This window comes from Pollachius pollachius (assembly GCF_949987615.1).
Source record: "Pollachius pollachius genome assembly, chromosome: 1".
Taxonomy (NCBI): domain Eukaryota; kingdom Metazoa; phylum Chordata; class Actinopteri; order Gadiformes; family Gadidae; genus Pollachius; species Pollachius pollachius.
The window spans coordinates 32,614,312-32,634,380 of NC_136934.1; the positions used below are offsets into that span (position 1 = coordinate 32,614,312).

Consider the following 20,069-nt stretch of genomic DNA (forward strand, 5'->3'; position numbering starts at 1 on the left):
CAGCTCCGGGAGTACAATCCCTTTCTAGTCCATGTCTCCTCCTCCCAGAGAGCTCGGCGCCAGAGAAAGGGATTGTACTCCCGGAGTTTAGCTGCAGGGCTAGCGCCGAGTTCCCCCCGCCGGAGCTGCTCGTCCACTGGTCCACAAAATCTTAGCGATGCTCTGATTGGAGGGGTGGGGAAGTGGGAGGTAATATTCAAATGCCCCCTTCCTACGTAGGAGGGGGCGCCGAAACTGACTGGCTCGTTTGGTAGCTGGAGGCAGGCTGCTCCCAGAAATATGTATCTCATGTGGGAGCACCATATACCCACAACAACACCCCAAATCCCAGGAAAAGTGCTGTTTTCATAATATGTCCCCTTTAAATATTTCTACCATGGCAGGGAGAGCACATGTCCCTCTGCTGCCCTCTGATGGACGGCCATCGAAATGACAAATCAATGAGGGCCTGGAAACGGCTACGAATGAAAGCTTGGCAATGATTCCTTCTATCATCCATTATTGTTGATGCAAATCGTAGAGGGCTACTTAGTTTGAAGATATCTTGGAATATTTGCATTAGCACACAATGGTTTTCCCTGCCGTGTTATTTATTATATACACCAAACTGGTTTAAAGATACTGCATATAATAATAAGCATTACAATGATCAGCTATTCAAACGAAAATGACGCATTCAATATAAAATGTCTAGAAAAAAAATGGATTATGGTTGACGCTTTTTCATGCTAGGAATCCTAAACTAACAATAATAACAAGTGTATTATTAACACAATACGGACAGATTCACATACACAATTTATTAAACAAATCATGCGGTACACTAACATTTCAATTTTTCAAATGCATTATCTTTCAATTCAAAGCCACTGAACAAATACTGTTTATCCTTCCTCTTTTTGATGTGCGATCGGAAAAAATCACAAGGTCTAGTTGTTTTGTTTGGTAAAGTATTAAATAGTTTGACCGTTTTATTAGATGTATTTGAATAAACAATTCAATACTGGCCGAATATGTGCAAAAAAACGAATTTACTCTCTGTAGAAATGCTCCCACATGTCATTCCTACCGTTAAATATGTTTACAGAAAAAACATATTGTACTAATCTTCAACAACAAGACGCACAACTGTTGCTATAAATGCAAACTCATTTAAATGATTTGATTGAATCTATCAAATTATTTTTTTTAAACGTCTATTAACAATTAAAAGCCACTCCCTTCAGTATACCGAGTACCAAGCTAATTTTCTGTCTTAAGACTAAAAAATAAACGTAAAGTAGTAATGTGAATGCGTGTTTGGAAAGCACCCCAACTGAGTTTGATGGTTTAGTCTGCCTTCTTGAAAACTTGCTTGGCAGTGACACCCTCACATCTCATCTCCTGCAGAGAGGGAGGGGGGGAAATGGAGGGTTAGCACACACAAACACTGAAAGCGGCGTTTTAAACAAAAGGGCTGAAATGTATTGTTATTCAAATTAGGGTGAAGAAACCCCCCACACAGCCTCTTCCTCTCCCTTCCCACATGTGCCTGTTGTCTTTCCCCATCCCAGACCCTTCAAAGGGCCGCTGTGGATCTTTCTCCGGGTTGAACCCAAGTTCAACTCGCCCATTGTTCCCCTTCCCACAAGTATTTAATAATACATCCTGGATAGAGCTATTTAGTCCACAGAGGTGATTGTGTGAGACGCTAATGAGCGGTGACAGGCAGTACCAAACCACGGGGGGGGGGGGGAATTAGAGGCCTTGTTGAATTCAGGACCGAATCGACTGCAGTCTTCTCCCTTTGTTACGTGACGTGACTTAGCATTTATTTGTGAAAAGGAATAAGGGAACCCCACCCCCCGCCCCTTTTTTCCCATTCCTTGGTTGTTGTTTTAGATGTGTTGGCCAAATGCCGAGGAGAAAGATGTAGACATTTTGTCCCCCCCTTAATGAAGCACATCACAGAATAGCGCTCTCAATATCTATGCCATCTTGTCTGCATGTTCTTGCCCATTTGGTGGTTGTATCATGTGCTCCCATCTTTCATTCCCCTCCACCTATCTCTCTCCATGTCCTCCTGCCAGTAGACTCCCCCTCTCCGTCCTCCCTCCTCCGTTGATCACCTCCTGCTAGGATCCTGATTGAGCATCCTGTGTAAGCATGCTCACCAAATGCAGCAGATTTCCTTCCAGCCAGTGAGTCCAGCCGCGTCCCTCTTTCTCCCCTCGCTGGACACACAACAGCTTGTCTCCTGCCCAGTCCACAGTAGTCTGAGGAAAAATACAAATACATTTAAATAAAAACACCAGAAAGAGAGTCTTTTCACATGGAGATCAGCAAGGAAAGTACTCTCTTATTGTAGAGGCACGCAGACACACTTTGTGTTGCAACCCAAATGGCTTTGACCACAATGAAATGAGTGTGTGTGTGTGTGTGTGTGTGTGTGTGTGTGTGTGTGTGTGTGTGTGTGTGTGTGTCATTCCAATAAGTCTTGTTTTTTTCCCTCTTTAGGTACTAATGAGATGCAGTAAGCTAACTTCCTTTCGCAGAATAGCTCTGTGCCAACTATTATGTTACAACACAGATGAAGCAGCAAATACAGATGGTTGAGAGAAAAAATACCTATGTGCACCAACAGACATAAACAATCCATGAGACAAACGCAACCCACCTGGCAGACCCGTCCATCCACGGGTCCAAGATCTTCTGTGAACTCCTTGCCCAGAGAGAAATCCATGTCGAAGTTCTTAAACGTGGTCATGGTGCGGATCTTCATACCCCCGTGGCTGGGTCGTGCACCACCTGTTTAGTCGGCTTCAGTAAGCATACTATTTTCCTCAGCGCAAAATTGATATCTGAATGAGAAAGAAAATAAATGTATATATTGGTCACCAACGCCAATACAGCCCGGCAACGATTTGTGCAGAAACCTACAAACAAGTCCGGGGATCACGGAAAACTGTAAGCATAAGAAAACAGAGAATTGCATACCACCTAAATTAAACACAATAGGTTGTCTACGAATTGCGTCGAAGCGATAACCAAATGCATATCTGGATCCACTTACATCAGAACACAATCCCATGGGAGTGATGTGATTTGCCGGGGGCTGAGTATCAATTACTCTAGGAGGCGCCAGGAATGCAAGTAATACTTAATAAAGAAAAAGTTGTGCGCGGGCGAGACGCATTTTAACAGTCTTGACTCTTACCCAAAGTTGCGAGGTAGGCGTCCATGTTGTCCTGAGAAACCATATGAAAGGTCCCAGAGTAGTTGGGTTTAGCCATTGATTTGTTTCGTCGAAGAGAATCCTAATGCAGTTGCAGTTAGAGTAGGGCGCTTTTCTTTCTTCCGTTCTGGTTGGAATTCTATTGTATTGTTATTCCTTACAGGTGAACTCCCACATTTAATATAAAGTCCCCGTCTGCAGCTATCGAAACACGCCTGATAATGTGTTCCACTGTCTTGTCTCTAAAATCTTGCGACATGCAATCTGTGCGGAAATTACAAAGAGATTTCGACTTATTCAACCCTTGTCTGAGAATGGTAAGGGTAGGATATGTGCAGCTTGAAGACCAATCCAAGTCTGCTTCTTACTGAAAGTCCCAGCAGACGAGCTCTTCATAATACCGGGGAACCTCCTGCGGAGAAGGAGGGGTCTCCTCGGAAGGGAAAAGATCATACATCTTTCGTAATGTGAGCTTTGACTTAAAAGGGGCGTTGTTTGAGACTAATAACATGTTGCCATTCAAACGGATCTGCATCATGCATGGCAGTATTGATACATTGCTTCATCGATTCGAATAAAAACAAACGCACACGTTACCCCACACGTTATTTTCAACAGATTTATGCATTAGTCATCCTATACATTTCAAACATTTTAAACAAGTGTCACTATCTATCGGTTGTAAACTCTTATTCAACTTGTCATCAACAAAACAGTAATAAAAGATTGCATATCAACATAAAAATATAATGATATAATTTCATGAAATATGTTCCTGTCTGGAACTCTTCATCTTCTTTTCATTTTTTCCTCACAGAGCCACTCTTCTTCTCCTCAGATTTCTGCTTTTTCACATCCTTCTTTCCCTTGGCCATGTTTTCGTATACCTCCTCCTTGTTCCTGTCACAGAGGAAAGAAAAATACATGAATTTAATGTTCACTGTGACGTGTTTCTGCTTGTTCGTGTGTGTGTGTGTGTGTGTGTGTGTGTGTGTGTGTGTGTGTGTGTGTGTGTGTGTGTGTGTGTGTGTGTGTGTGTGTGTGTGTGTGTGTGTGCGTGTATGGGTATGTGTGCGTGTGTGTGTGTGTGTGTGTGACGTGTGTGTGTGTGTGTGCGTGTGCGTGCGTGGGTGTGTGCGTAATATGTGTGGCCCAGCCTGTTTGATGGGATTCATCCCCGCCGCGTTATGATTTGCTACATCAACCCAGAGTGCGTTGTGTGGAGGAGATTGTAGCGATCAATGAGCAGTGGCATTTGCTTTCAACTCTTTAATTAAATAGATCCAGCCGCGGGGAGGCTGCAGTCGTGGGAGCTGGGAGCCCGGCCAACTGGGTCCGTTACCAATGACTACACACATAAATCCAAAAGCAAGCATCAGACGCCGGCAACCGTTGGCGACAGAGCATCCCAACTCCCCTCGCTCCGTTTCACCAGCCAAGGTCACAACAAGGGCAACAGATGTGACTCGGCGACAATAACCGGGGGACGGAGAGAGCGATATGATGGGACATGTTTTGAAAGAAGAAGCGGTTCCAAATAGGACAAAGGTCGGAGGAGTGTTCCGGGTGTGTGAACTGTGTGCTGTTGTATCGGTGTGTTTTCTCCTTCGCTGGGAATTGAGTGATTGAGTCAGTGCACACATAGGGTCCCTTTATCTCACGGTATTATCCCGGTAAGACTGACACAAAGATATCCATTATTCTGGAAACAAAGGACTGAAGATAATCAGAATACGGGGCTTGGGGGGCTGGGGGTTTGGGTTGGGGGGGGGGGTACCAGGCTTGCCTGTAGTCCTATCGTATCCAAAGAGGATTAGAGGAAAAACCTGCACTTGTGCCTCAAAATTCCACAACATCCCATAAACCCGCTAGAAATGAAGTGCTGCTGCTGGAGTAGGGCTACGGGGGGGGGGCGCACGGAGGAGAGGCCTGCGTGTGTGTGTATGTGTGTGTGTGTGTCCTGGGAGACATGCAATTAACACATTCATTTTAATTTGCATTCTCTCTCTCTCACTCTTTCTTTCTCTCTTCCTCCCAAATGCACACATTACATTGACCCACTTGGAGACCTTTCTACATGCAGTCGGGTGTTTCATCAGTTGCAGGTTTCCGTACTCCGTTTCGGTTTCCTAGGGAAGAGACAGAATGACATAGAGAGAGAGAAAGAGAACGAGAGAGAGAGCATTGAGTCAGGGTGGTAGTAGACCATGCCCTCTAATGCTGTATGGTGTCGAGGTTCATCCTCCACAATGCTACCTTTGTCAACCTAACTGAGAGCAGATATGAATTGGCGAGATTTGAGGTTCATGATAACAATCAGAAGCCTGTTGGACACACATCAATTCAAATGAATATATCCCCTTGCGTCAATACAATGTTAGCACTCATGCACTCACATTAGATAGTTGAGGAGAATGAGCTTTCTAAGGGTTTCTGTACTTAAACTGAGATGACATCATCAAATGAAATCAAACAGCAACACTTTAACATAGTTCTGGGTGTAGGGAGCAGCTCTAGGGATTCTCTCTCTTTCTCTCAGCCCACCATGGAGGCCTTGCTCTGGGCGTTGAAAGCCTGTATGTGCTCTGAGACGGCCAGGTAGATGAACTTGTACTGGGCCTCGGTCTGCACCATGCCCGACCGCTGCTCCCGGACCATCTGGATGCACTTCTGGATGTCGATGTCACAGTCCACCCCTGGACCGGAGGACCAGAGGAGAACAAGGGGCAGGGACGCACCGTTAGCCATCAGAATTGAACAAACACCAGTTCACAGATATCTGGTGTCGCCCTTCTCAGTCTGGGCTTTTAGGACGTAGCGGTTCACTCTTTTTGATTTGTATCCTACCTTGGATGTCAATAGTGTGGAGGATCATGTCTATCACCATGAAGGTACCCGTCCGACCTATCCCTGCACTGGACAGACACACAGACACACAGGAAGGTTCAATCAGCTGAAAGGCAAGGGGATTCAAACAGAATGGAGTGGATGTCGTCACGTTGAGCAGGGGGCGGGGGGGGAGCAAGGAACAGTGTTTTTTGTCATGGCTTCCTGCACATGACATGTACATCTTTAAATACTTAAAGATTACAAAATTACATCCATAAACCACTTGTAAACACCCACAGCCTCTGTGTTAATGAAATCACATGGGGGGAAATTCCTATAGGATAACTTTGATCGTGTCCCCGTGCAAACCGACTTTCTGCTCAGCTGCAACTAAACCTAATCAGGTTGTTGAAAACGAAATACAGTAATCTCTTTTCTACCATCCATGATTCTATGATATCAAGCCCAATTGTGTTTATATTCTATGCCTCATAAACAACAAAATAAGTAACTCAGTACAATCTCCCCGGGCCCCTGTCCTCCCAACATCTGGAAAAGATGATATTAATCTTTCAAAAGAAACCGCGAAAATGACCAATGAATCATTTCAGTCGTATTTCCTCTCTGGGAACACCCATGCCAAGTATGTAAGCACTGCTCTCCCGTTATTAAACCTCCTACCCAGCCTAGTATATGATACGATGTCGATAAGCTTAATGCTGTGAGCGTGTGTGTTGGGCTGAGGAGGGCCTTCAGACCTGCAGTGGATGACCATTGGTCCGGCATCGGGGAACATCTCCTGTTTGGCGTTGACCTGAGCCAGGAAGCTGAGGACCCCGCCGGGCTCCTGGGGGACCCCGTGATCGGGCCAGCTCAGGTACTGGTAGTGCCAGATGCGGGTCTTCTTGGACTAGGGAACGGTTAATGGGTGGTCAGGCGATGCATGTTCACTAGCATGTGTACAGCATTTGTACTCAAAATTCCGAGTGTGTCTGTTGGCTGGCCTGGGGTGGCACATTAAGGGTACAAGTGTTGCTCTTCTCTATTATCTTTGTGGCAATTGTAACAGAATCCATTTCCCCCAGAATCATGGAAGTTACTTGAATGTTATCTGTAAATGGGTTATGCCTGGTGCCTAAAGCTGCCATGCAGGTAAAATAATTAATGAATTATGTTACTGTGGAGAATGTTTACTTCACGAAATTACTAAATGAAAGTTTGCATAAGTAGACATTCTCCCCCCGTGTCTGCAAAGCCCAGTGCTGTGGTTGGGGGCCCTGTGGGGTTCTGGACCAGGGCTGGGCCCCCCTACTCATTCGTCTGGATACACCACCGAAGGAAACATATGTTTATCCACTTCATCTCAGAATCGTGTACGTTTAACCACCTTATCTCAGAGTAGTGTAGAGGGGGTGAGATGAAGAAGGGCCTGAAGGTTGTGTATGGTTTTTGTTTATCCACCTTAACTAAGAGTAGTGTAGAGGGGGTGAGGTGAAGAAGGGCCTGAAGGTTGTGTATGGTTTTTGTTTATCCACCTTAACTAAGAGTAGTGTAGAGGGGGTGAGGTGAAGAAGGGCCTGAAGGTTGTGTATGGTTTTTGTTTATCCACCATATCTCAGAGTAGTGTAGAGGGGGTGAGGTGAAGAAGGGCCTGAAGGTTGTGTAGGTTTTGTTACCTCGTTTATAGGGGCCATCTCTAAGACTCTGACTTTGTAGTCGCTGGCGTCGGTCTCTGACAGGCAGGTCACCACATACGGCCCCACCTCCTTGTAAGCATCCATCGCCGGCCAGTAAGGAACACATTTATTCTGCGTGGTGTACAATACACATGAAACAATTAGTATTCTTTTCCGAAATTCTTCAATTATTATTTATAGATATATAATTCCAGGTCAATAATGATGATACTATATATCAATATTATATAATATATTACACTATATATATATATATATTTATTAAAAACATAATAATAAAAAATGATATATATATATGTATATATCAGTACTAATACTGTTTTTATTGTTTCTACTGACCCGTCCTTTCTCCACCTCCCTTGTTGTCATGACGATGACCCTTGTTTTCTCCTGCCACACCATCTGCCAGAAGTCATTGACGGTTGTCAGGAGGCACCCTTGGGTGGCAATGAAGACTTTTTCATTATCGGGCCGCAATGTGTCCTACAGAGCATATGCAACGAAGAATACAAACAAAAACAACAGATGAATAAACACAAAGAAACAAAAACATGATGACGTTATGATGACGATGAATTACATATCATTCATTAACGCAAACTATTGTAGGCATGGCCATGACTGAAAGGTACTGGTTTCAATGCCCACTGTCCCTAGCCTAAATGTATCCTAAATGTAGGCATCCTGAGCAAGATTCCTTACTGAATTCACCGCAAGTTGCTTTGAATAAAAGCATCTAAATGACTAAATAGTAAATATCAATAGTAAAAGGCATGAGTTAAACTTTTTCGTATGAATAAGGTCATGTTTGTTCTTATTTCCTTCTGTCCCTTGTGATGTGGACTGCACACCAAGGACACACTCACTCTGACGTAGTTGGCGTTGATGTAGTCGGAGCCCACCACAGTGGGGTCTGCATTCTCCAACACAACCCGGGTGTCATTGACTTGTGTTGGAACAGGAAGGAGAGTAAACATAGAAGAGGAGGGAGAGAGAGAGAGAGAGAGAGAGAGAGAGAGAGGGAGAGAGAGAGAGGGAGAGAGGGAGAGAGAGAGAGAGGGAGAGGGAGAGAGGGAGAGAGAGAGGGAGAGAGAGGGAGAGAGCGGGAGAGAGAGAGAGAGGAGAGGGAGAGAGAGCGAGAGGGAGAGAGCGGGAGAGAGAGAGAGAGAGAGAAAGGGAGAGAGAGAGAGAGAAAGGCAACACGTAAGCAACAGCACTCTACATGGGATTTTGTTAATCCCCGTTAAACAGATTAGGATTGTTGGGAGTTCTTACAGGGAAGAATGTTCTTGTATCGGTTTTTGCTCTTGTTCTCTGGCCTCTGGCCCTCCTCTCTGCTTTTCTTGACCTTTGCCTCAATTTTTTGTAGAGTCTTAAGGGAAGAGGGTGGAGAGAGAGAGAGAGAGAGAATTATTGTGAGTATTTATTAGATGTTTTTGTTTTTAATTGGGTGATTTGTTTTTGGTATCATTTTATGTACACTTTGTTTTGTATTTTATTTTAAGATATTTGATTATATTTATTTATCCGTCTATATTTATTAATATTATTTCTATTATATTGTTGTTCTTGTGTTAGGTGAACCACCATTATTGTGTCACGCCAATAAAGCTAATTAATTTGAGAGTGGAGCAAACACTCGACCACACGATGGCAGTATACCTCTTCAATAACTGGCAAAAGCGAAGAAAAACACAAAATGACTTGCATCGAACTCTTCCCAGAAGCCCGCCTTGCTCTTCTCCCCCGGCTTCTCCTCTGGGTTCTTGGCCATCTGGTCCAGGAGCCTCACTCTGGTGTCGATGTCTGCTGCGTTCACCCTGGTGGTATAGAACGGCTGGAGAGAGACGACGCAGAGAGGGGGAGGGAAACAATAGGGAGGAGAGGGAGTAAGAGGGGAGGAAATAACTGATGAAGGAATACATTTAAAACATTATACACGTACATTGTACGTGTAAAGTTGAATAAGTATGTAAATGTAAATGGAATTTTTAGCCGTAAAATGTTTTAGTAATCTTTAAAAATGTATGCATTTTTCAAGAATGTCTGAAAAGTCATGCACATTTCTTAAAATTAAATGAATTAACCTGATTTTGGCCTAGCCCCATATTCGTATCATATCATGTTACATATCCAGTATTGTAAATCTATGTGAACACGATGGACATAGCTTCTTTCATGATGTATGTGTTTGTCTGTGTTTCCCCTTCAGTGCTGAGCCACTGCGTCCTCACCTGCTTCAGGTGCACCCAGTGTCCGTTGATCTCCTCGATGCCCACTTTCTTGTAGTGCTCCACCAGGTCTGTCAGGGTGTCGTAGAAAGTGGTGTCACCCACCGTGTACTGCTCGCTCTGGACACACACACACACACACACACACACACACATACACACACACACACACATACACACACAGATACACATGAATGCACGCACACAGATTCCCCCCCCACACACACAGATACACATGAATGTGCGCAAACAGATACCAACACACAAACACACATATACACATGAATGCACGTATACAAATACACACACACACACACACACACACACAAACACACACACACACACACACACAGATCCACATGAATGAAGGCACACAGACACCAACACAGACATACATATACACACATGCACATGCACGCGCACACATATAAACACAAACACACACAGACATTCACACACTGACTTTAGTATGCATGCAAACGCATACAAACACATAGCACATATGCAAACACTCATGTGCTTGAACCCTGAATCCTATTATACTATACAAATGTATATATATATAGATTCATGTTTATATATATGACTCTCTCCCTGTGCAGTGAGAGATAGCGTACACTGTGTTGAGTCCGGATAGAAAGTCCCCACAAGCCTGAGACAACGGGCCCCTGTTGGCCCTCCCCTCTGAGCCCTTCATTCTCGTGGACCAAACAATGTGTCTCTCTGAGAAAGTGTGCAGCGTTTGCTGTGAGGTGAACCGCAGCTAAAAATAACCACCCTTGAAATAATCTATGAAAATAAACCGACTGATAAATGTGTCGAGCGTGAGTTCACTTCTTTCTATCGCAATAAAACCTCTTTATCTCCACCATCATCTGACCAAGCAGCAGCAGAACCTGAAGGGGAATTGCTGTGCTGTGAATTGGGACATACGTTTAAAAAAAAGTCTACTTTTACCTTTGTGTGGTCTCACAAACATTACCATTACTAGAAGATACATGCTACTGATCAGTTGTTTCACCACTGGAAGCTGGTATGAGTGCCTCAGGCGTGGCTCACTGCCGCCTGTACACACCAGTTGTAAGTGTCAATCCAGCTATACCGCTCCTGAACGTTTACGAGGGCTTGCGTACATCCACGGTGAGTAATCTCTGACCAGCAGGCGTTGCGTGAACAAATGAGGAAACAAGAGGGTTGTGTGTTTCCCAGCTGACGGGATGGGCTGTGCCCCTTCTAAAACACCCCAGCGCTTGTTCAGTGGACATGCTCTCTGAGGAAGGGCGCCCACAAGTACACACATGTACACGGACATGCCCATGCATGTACGCAGACGTACTAGCACACACACAGAGACACACACACAATGCAGGCTCACACAAACACACAAAACTACACTGCATTAAACTAAACTTTGTACACACCAATACATGCACAAATTGCTTTCACTCGCTCGTTTTCGCAATTTTTTTTTACAAACAATCACACATACACACACACACACACACACACACACACACACACACACACACACACACACAGCGGGTGGAAAGGCTCCTCACCTGGCACAGTATCTTGATGTGTGTGACTCGCCGGTCTCCTTTCCTGGTCTTCTCGTCTGTGAGGACGGACAGAACAAAGTCTCCCGGCTTGGAAAGGGATCCCCTCACCAGGTAGGTTCCCGGCTCCTCGCGCTTGCCCAGCATCTTCTCTGCATTGGGGCCCGACAGGTGGCCATGGTACCACCTGGGTCAGAGGACAGATGGTGATGGTGTTATCCAGAGGGACGGAAAGTGAAGCCAGCCTCATGATAATCAGGAAGGAAGAGGCTTCTAGGCCTTTTGATCTGGACGCCCACAGATATAGGGGCCTTGAGAAACAAACCCAGTGCCCTTAAGATGGCTCCCCACAGCCACTACAGTTTCCTTCTACGCAGGTTTAGTTTTTCACCATGAAGCGTGTGTTAACAGGTGCAAAACTTTGGCTGAGGGTTGGAGAGGTGTAGCTATAGTTTCACCATGTGTGTTACTGAGTGGGGATGGTTGCAATGTGAGCTGCTGTGCTCCACTGAAGTACAATTCTTACACCCTACATTAACTTCCTTCCAATGCATTTCGCTTCTCTATGATATGCGTTAGAATGTGATAAAGCATACATCAATTATTCTGCAAAACGTATTGGGGAGTAGGGTTAGAAAGCCAGGTACTAATTATTTGATTAACTGATTAATTGCATACACAGGCACAGTCACTGACAAGCTCTGTAAAACACAACATTAAAACAACCAACCCAACATCAAACAAACCTAAACATCTGAATTCATTCTTGACAGATGTTCCATGTGTGTCGATATTATTCTCAGCAATATATTTATTCACTTAACATTATAATTTAGTCCTTTTGCACACTTTATCAACTAACAATTTATTTAAAAGTTAGGGTTTGTGTGTGTATGTGTGTGTGCGTGAGAAAGAGTGAGATAGACAGAAAGAGACAGTAACTGAGAGAGCTATAGACAGAGACAGAGAGAGACAGAGAGACAGACAGACAGAATGAGTGAATTTACACTGATCCAGAGCAGTGCTACCTCTGACTTAATTTTAGGCCCAGTTCTCGATTTCTTCTTCTGAACTTCCTGCTTTGTGGTCGGAAAAATTCTGGTGACAGATTTGGCTGAAGACAACAAAGTATTTATAGCTTTTGCTAACCCCATTCGACCAGCCTCTGCTGCAATGTCCCCATGCATTTTACAATTTCCTTATTGTTTAGATATTCACGTTGCGCTACACACTGAGTAAACATGTTGATTATTCTAAACTATAGGTGAAATGCCTGATAGGAAACATACTACATTTACTGTTTATATTTCCCCCAAGAAACCTTGAAAAAAGTTACAATCAATACTTTTTTAAACAAAAAATAAGCATGATTAGGCCAACAACATCACATTTACGATGTGTTAATTAGAAAATATACTTAGAAAAAAAACCTAACCCAATAAGGTCTTCAAATTAAAATAATAAAAGCTCTACAATATATTCTCTGTTAACTTAGTTAACAGAGCATTGAACTAAGTTCAACATTGCTAGTAGTTAGCATTGAACTAGCATTTACTGTTTATATTTCAAAATAATGCAATGCTGGAGAAATGATAATTCATATGTACAACAATCACACAGCTGTACTGGTCTTAAAGTGTATAAATCAAAATTTGTGCAGGTGTGCAGGTGTCCTTTCTCATGCATACTGATGTGTTATTCAAGGCTTTTTGTTGCATGCAAGAGGTAGTGTTTAGGGAGGGGTGGTATCACATCTGTTATTCACCTAGCTATCTGGGCTAAGGTTGAAAATCGATGGATGAGGTGAGATGAAGACAGTTGATAAGATAAATAAAATCAAGCTGACAACACAATGGAGTTTTTTAGAGAGGAAGGCAAAAAGCTCTGGTCACTTTTTTTGAAAAGTGTCAAAACACAAAGTTTCCAACCGCAGCAAGAAAGGGAAGTTAGCTAAAGAGAGAGAGAGAGAGAGAGAGAGAGAGAGAGAGAGAGAGAGAGAGAGAGAGAGAGAGAGAGAGAGAGAGAGAGAGAGAGAGAGAGAGAGAGAGAGAGAGAGAGAGAGAGAGAGAGAGAGTCAGGGAGAGAGAGCGAGAGAGAGACAGAGAGATGTGGAGAGGAAGGAAGGTTTAACGTGTGTGTCTGAATTGATGTCACTGCAGTCACACACAAAAACAAAAACCCACTATGACATAGACGATATGAAATATTAAACCAATTTGAATATTTTCTGATCTAATGTTGCATTTTGAAGCATTTTGGATGACATTTCTTCAATATTATGAAGACAGTTTGACAGTTTGAGTTTTCATCAGGAACATGTTCTGAATATCTGTCTGCCATCAGTCCTCCCTCATGCGCTGCTGTGGGCTTCTTGCTTCCAAACCGATTGATTTCTGTTCGACATAAAGAATACATTCTTTCTACCACCCTCTTTAAACATTTTGTATATCAGTTGCCTCCTTTTCTGGCTTTGGATGGGGCTCTTTATCCCAGGCCAGAGAAGTGCTTCTACCACTCTGACAGCCTATTCACCGTCTGCACTGTGGGCACCATAACCATGTGCTTTTAACCTCTGATGTTCGATAGTGCATTCAGACACAGAAAAACCTTTTCTGAAACTTTTCAGACGCAAAGTAAGAGAATGAGGGCATTCAAATATCACACTCAATTATTATCCTTTATTTCCTCCCAGATATGAACTATTTGGTTAAGGTGCGTGCTGTACCTGCCCTTTTTGAACAAACAACTAAGGTCAGCAGATACCACTAAAAGCAACACAACGACACCCTGACCCGGGAACCAAACACCCGGAGAGCCAAGGCGTCAAACCAAGGCACCCCGACGCTCCTGTACGGCTGAGTGTGAAGCCCACACACGGAGGGGGCTATAGGGTGGGGGTATGGATGGGTCTGGTCGGGGAGGACTGACCTCTCGGCGGTGGGTTCGGAGCTGTTCAGAGGGTACTTGATCTCGATGATCTGACCGTCGCGGTCCTGCAGCGTGCCGCTCTCGTTGGTGTAGTAGTCCACCAGCTCCGACAGCGTGGCGAACTTCTCGCCGCCGTACAGGTCGTAGTAGTCGCCCGTGTTCTGGATGCGGATGTGGGTCACGTCGTCCTGGACCCTGTGGCAGCAGAGACACATCAGTCAGTACAAACAGGGAACACCGATGGTGTTTGGGTCATTTCTAGAACACCACTTTGAGAATCGCTGGCCTACACCATGAGTACTACCGTTAGCTTCCATTAAAACAGGAATTTCTTTCTTGTTTTTAATTATAATATTTGTAATTCGTGACCCTTTTTTTAATGTCATTCCTTTCTTTGATGCAGGTGATTTTTCACTGTTTTGGGGTGTTTGAATGTTTGTTTAGTCAGTTAATTGATTTGAATACATTTGATGTATAGTGTGGGCTATGGAATATAGATAGCTGTTCATTCATAAATATGAATAAAATACTGCACATAATAAATTGAGTATTTAGCAGTTGTATAGGGTACATGCTGGCTATTGCTATCCTAATATACAACAGGGTCAGTATTTTTGTATTGTATCAGTAGTATTGTCATATTGTTATTCATATATTTTTGGCAAGGGAGTATTTTTTTTAATTCAGCACAAAAAAACCTTGAAAAATGTTACATTCAAAATATATGTGTATATTTTTTTAACAATATATATACAAATTCAAATTCAAATAATTAAAATAATATAAGTTCTAAAATAAGTTCTCTGGGAACTTAGTTCAACTTTTAAATTGTATGATGCCCGATCTGATATTACATATATTTGTTTGTCTAAGAAAAATAGGAAGTTGAAGTGACAATTTGGTACACACAAGAGTGTAATGATTGACCTTCATTTCATCACAAATCATTGAACTTTGCAGTGCAGTGACTTCTATAAAACAAACTGTATCCAAACACTACTACAGTTACTTTTTGTAAATGTGCTATGATGTTTTTGGTGGAGGGAAGCAAACCAGCGTAGTGCGTGGGTTTGGTGCTGGCCATACCTGACTGAGAGGGAGAAGTCCCCCACGTTCTTCTTGCTGGGCCGGGCCAGGAAGCTGCCGTGGATTCCCCGGGACTTGAGCAGCGCCTCGGCCTCAAGGCCTGTGATGTCTCTGTGGAACCACCTGGGAGCACGCACAACACACCTTCACCCTCAACACATCTCAAACCCCTGGTCCCACAAATACACACCTTGGATTATATGTTCTTACAAATATAATTTAATTCTATATAATATTTACAAGCTCACACACAAAGCGGCCCACCTACTACTAACGGCATGGACAAAGCGGTTCGGACTGTGTCGGAGTTACCGGAAGGAGACATGTTGTACATTTCATTTCACTGATCTGGTTCAATATCTTTTATGTACCAGGGCCTGGGCTGTAGACCTACCTTCGCTAGTTTAGTCTATTGTGCCCTGGCGCATCAAGAGAGCAGACCCATAATCAGTTAGGGAGAGTTATGTGACACCTGAGTATTTGCTACGAATAATCCTCCGTGAAGTTTCTAATAAGACGGACACATTTTGTGTGTAGGACCGGAAAGTAGGGTAATGTTAGTGGTTGGTCCGGCATCTGATTAACGCCATCGGTCAATTAGTTGTGAGGTCACTCCTAATTGTAGATATCTACCCTTAATAACGTCCAGTTAGGCGTATAGTCTGGTTTATATCCAGGTAATCTACAGATTACCTGGAAAACGTTTTGTAATCACTTTGAATATTCACGCTGGATGCCAACAACACTAAAACAAATAGGATGCAGCCTGATTCTTGCAACAGTTACTGTTATTGTCCGACAACTTTTTATATTTTCTTAGTATTTTATATGTTGTATGCACTTCAATGATACCCCTTAATGATGTGACTATAATAATGAGCAACTATAAATTATACTAGATACATCATACACATTGTACCCAAGTACCCAATGGTACAACATTTAATCAGGCTATTATTTGGTATAGAGGAGAGAATAAGTTCAACTGGGTAGTTTATTTATATAAATATGGACTCCATATTTATCTGAAACAATTTTAATGAGTGTATGTCAACAGTCAAGTGGCTTCATTCAGTCAGCATGAGGCTCTATAATAATCTCTATAATTGCAATAAAAATAGATTATTCAGGATTAAATACAATTTCTGAATTTGAACTTTTACCAAAGGGACTCAAAGATGATCCAATTGAGAAATTGTACATTTAACACAAGATACACAACCACACACTAACACACAGACACACACAAACACACAACTGTTGAAAGTATGGAAACTATGAAAGTTATAGTGAAAGAAATGGAAAGGGGAAAAGAAAAGAAAGAGAGAAGTTGACATCCAACCTTTCGCAAAAAGCCAGCAGTGGTTGGCTAACTGAACATCATTTGGTCAACAGATCTACTCACCGAACCATGGTGTTTATGCTCTTCTGCTGGGTCCAATAAGAGAGGAGAATAAATATTGTTGAATTGTATGGATTTGTAAAACATCCACTCGTTCTCACACACGCACACACACACACACACGCACGCACACACACACACTGGTACACTCACATCTTTTGCTAACCTCTGACCTAAAACGGGTGAGCACTATTTGGATTCCTCTTATATTGATTGACTTAAATAAGACAAAAGAATAAGTAACTAAACTCTACCACTTCAAACCACCCGCACAACTACCCTCTCGCTCTCCCTACCTCTCTCTCCCTCCTTCTCTCTCTCTCACTCTCTCTTCCTCCCTCTCTCTCCCTCTTGCTCTCATACCTTATTCTCTCTTCCTCATTGTATATTAGGAAATCAGGTAAACACTTACTGTTCTCTGCCAGACTCTGAAGCAAAGTGACACTTGACAAGAGAGATAGGCCGTGTATATGTCTCGCCCCTCTGTTTTATCACCTCCCCTTTCAGCTGCTTCTGTGCTCACTCCTTCCTTCTTCAGGGTGCTCTTTCACAAAACAGTGAAAGCAAGACAGACAAGTACAAAAATAGCTGACAGGCCGGAATTCCTCTACCAGATCGGTCTGTTTTGACACGCAATTAATAGTCCATAGTCCAAAATAAAGTCGCTTTAAAATAATGCTTTCAAATAAAATAAAAGATCAAGGCCCTCTCTCTCTCTGAGCTGCACTTTGTGGCCACTGAACAACCAATGATAGTGTGCTTCTTCAAATCTAAAGGGGAGAATTAGATGGACAGGAAATTCTGACAGTTGGGTAAAAAAAGGAAGCATAAGTTCTTTAAAAAAAACAAAATAGACAGCATTCGCAATCTGTGTGGTGTGTGTTTATCATGCAAACCCAGGTCACATGTTTTGCCTCATTGTATATTATAAATACTTTCTTCTTCAAGCTACCTGTTTTTGAGTCTGTTTCTCACCTCTGAGGGTGCAGATTTGTGATGTGTGTGTGTATGTGTGCGTGTGTGTGTTTGTACTTGCATACAATAGACAGAGGCAGGCACGGCATACTTCCCTATTCTCGTAGCACAAGCGTCCCCGTCTCTGAACAGAGCTCTTCTTGCTCTCAGCTGGTGAATCATTTGCAAATGGAGGCGCTGCCCATTATACAAATGCTAGCCACTGGATCATCTGCTGATAGCCAATCACACACATGGCATCGCCACTGGTAATAAAGCATGAGAAGAACAAAGGTGGCCAGCAGTGTGCATGTGTGCTTTGGTGTTGTGTTATTAGGATCCTCTCTGGACCTGGGTTTGGTTTCTAGGGGCTTTATGGCCACAGTACTTCTCCCTCGATGCCTCACAGATGAAAGCACACATGTACTGCAGAGACAAACTATACACAATCTTCGTACTAACTTAATAGGTTTCTGCAGGTTTCCCTCGACACACATAGGAGAGGAGCGGGGATATTCACTATGGATGTATCTCCTAGTTCTGGCCACCAGGGCTAGATGATGGGATTAAGAAGACATTTTTTGAATGTTATTAAAACTCAAGAACAATATTAACCCAATAATTTTTTTATCTCACTGTAAATCCGAGACTCTACTTACTGCTTAATTGCATACTAATACATAGCCGCTCAATAATAAACAATTTGAATTGCGATAGATGTACAGACACGAGTATTCATTTAGTTCAGGAAATTGGTCAGACGGATTTAACAGAGAGTCATTGTCACATATGCACAGAGGCTGTGATTAAAGCGAGGCTGTGACAAAATGCTGCTTTTTTTCACACCTGAAGTTTCCTTTCCATCTTAAAACAAAGACACTTCAAAGTTTACTAGCCTGGGCCGACACCAGAAAGTGGTATGGGGAGGGTTACAGGGTACAACTGTTTGGTTGCACAGATATTCTTCAGAAAATAAAGTTACTTGCGAATGGTATTTTTAAAAAAAGACAACTCTTAAAATGTATACAGGTCTCAGTCAGTCTATTACACAGGTTTGATTTTTAAACCTTTAGAGACTTTAGCGGACATTAATGTCTGGACAGGACGTTTTATTAAGTTGAATTGACAAGGGCCGGCCAATTCTGAGCAAATAGGAGTAATGACAAGAGGTAGATGATGCATTTGAGCTATCAGACTCTTCTGATTCGGAGAATAAAGGTCACCCATCTCCCGTTTGTTGTGTCTCCGCTGGTCAGCCTGTTTCCCATAGAGATCAACGTAACACACGGCTCCAGGTCACTGCCCCCAGCAACAGGAACCATCCAGACCCATTGGGAGCAGATAGAAGTGAAAAGCCCCGTTCTCCCTGATCTGAGCACGCTAAGACTGTAGTGGTGGATCTAAAGTCTGATTTGACTTTCTACTGACATCACTTATTTATTCAGTAGGTTGTAAGATCAATCAAACCTACTGCCATTGCTGCTGTATTACGATCAATCTCTAAATCAATCTGATTCCTTTTCAATCTGACATCGCACTTTGGAGCCAATCATTCTTGATTAGATACACACTGCGGGTGTTATGGCATCGTTAAAAGTGGTAAATATTATTTCTTCAACTTACCGGCAAGACATAGCAGGACCTGGCACCAGCGCAGCACAGCTCTACAGTGGGGAGCCCGGCCCCCAGCCAGGCCTCTCCTTTGTCAGGGTGTGAGGTCATCGCTAGGACAGAGGGACTGACACACAGTCGGTTGTCATCGGGTCATGCGCTGCTGCCGCATGCAGTAGTCGGTGTCCTGGTGTCAGTATTGCTTATCCCCGTCTCCTCCCGCTGATGAATGTGGTGCTACGGCCTCTCCTCTCTCTGCTGTCTGAAGATAAGAGATCTGGGATTCTTTATTTTCTCCCCTCCCTGTAATTTACTCCAATCTTCTAAATTACCCTGGTTTATCTTCTGCTGAAAAGAGGCGGCCTGACTTCCTGTCCTCCTCCCTCCAGGCCTTTTATAAATGTAACATGGATTTATCCTTTTTTTTTTATAGAAATGAAGTTATTAATTTAAATCAGAAAAAGCAGTTAACTCTAGCCATTTTTGTTTATTAAATAGCTTTGTTTGAAGCTCATTCTCTTTTGGTACAATTCCTAACATTTGTTTTGCAATTAAATGGAC

General features: G+C 43.1%; 2 protein-coding genes across 6 annotated transcripts; both read right to left on the reverse strand.

Moving 5' to 3' along the window:
- Positions 1–130: 130 nt before the first annotated feature.
- On the reverse strand, positions 131–3,568 carry rbp5 (retinol binding protein 1a, cellular). The gene is given in 5 exon segments (XM_079730037.1): positions 131–1,383; positions 2,154–2,255; positions 2,657–2,775; positions 2,778–2,840; positions 3,197–3,568. Coding segments are annotated over 5 exon segments (414 nt in total). The 5' UTR covers positions 3,273–3,568; the 3' UTR covers positions 131–1,329.
- A 251-nt stretch (positions 3,569–3,819) lies between these two features.
- ptpn6 (protein tyrosine phosphatase non-receptor type 6) lies at positions 3,820–19,751 on the reverse strand. 5 transcript variants are annotated; one of them, XM_079737932.1, is made up of 17 exons: positions 19,521–19,751; positions 17,356–18,129; positions 16,947–16,969; positions 15,542–15,664; positions 14,456–14,650; positions 11,531–11,714; positions 9,975–10,091; positions 9,449–9,577; positions 9,016–9,112; positions 8,607–8,686; positions 8,080–8,223; positions 7,720–7,851; positions 6,802–6,953; positions 6,062–6,129; positions 5,759–5,910; positions 5,276–5,343; positions 3,820–4,114 (listed from the first exon to the last, which is right to left on the reverse strand). In XM_079737932.1, the coding sequence occupies exons 3-17, from the start codon at positions 16,952–16,954 to the stop codon at positions 4,015–4,017; spliced, it is 1,749 nt and encodes a 582-aa protein (XP_079594058.1). In that variant the 5' UTR covers positions 16,955–16,969; positions 17,356–18,129; positions 19,521–19,751; the 3' UTR covers positions 3,820–4,014. The 5 variants fall into 5 exon arrangements, with proteins under 5 accessions (XP_079594058.1, XP_079594057.1, XP_079594059.1 ...); XM_079737931.1 differs by lacking the exon at positions 19,521–19,751 and having other exon boundaries at positions 17,356–19,491; XM_079737933.1 differs by lacking the exon at positions 19,521–19,751 and having other exon boundaries at positions 16,947–16,972; positions 17,356–19,491.
- Positions 19,752–20,069: the final 318 nt, after the last annotated feature.

What these genes read in the sequence shown, in the direction of transcription:
- ptpn6 (XM_079737930.1), bottom strand. An exon ending in CCAATGGTCATCCACTGCAG is followed by an intron (nt 6,130 to 6,801) that starts GTCTGAAGGCCC and finishes GTGTCTGTCCAG; the next exon opens with TGCAGGGATAGGTCGGACGG. An exon ending in CCACACTATTGACATCCAAG is followed by an intron (nt 5,911 to 6,061) that starts GTAGGATACAAA and finishes CCTCCGGTCCAG; the next exon opens with GGGTGGACTGTGACATCGAC.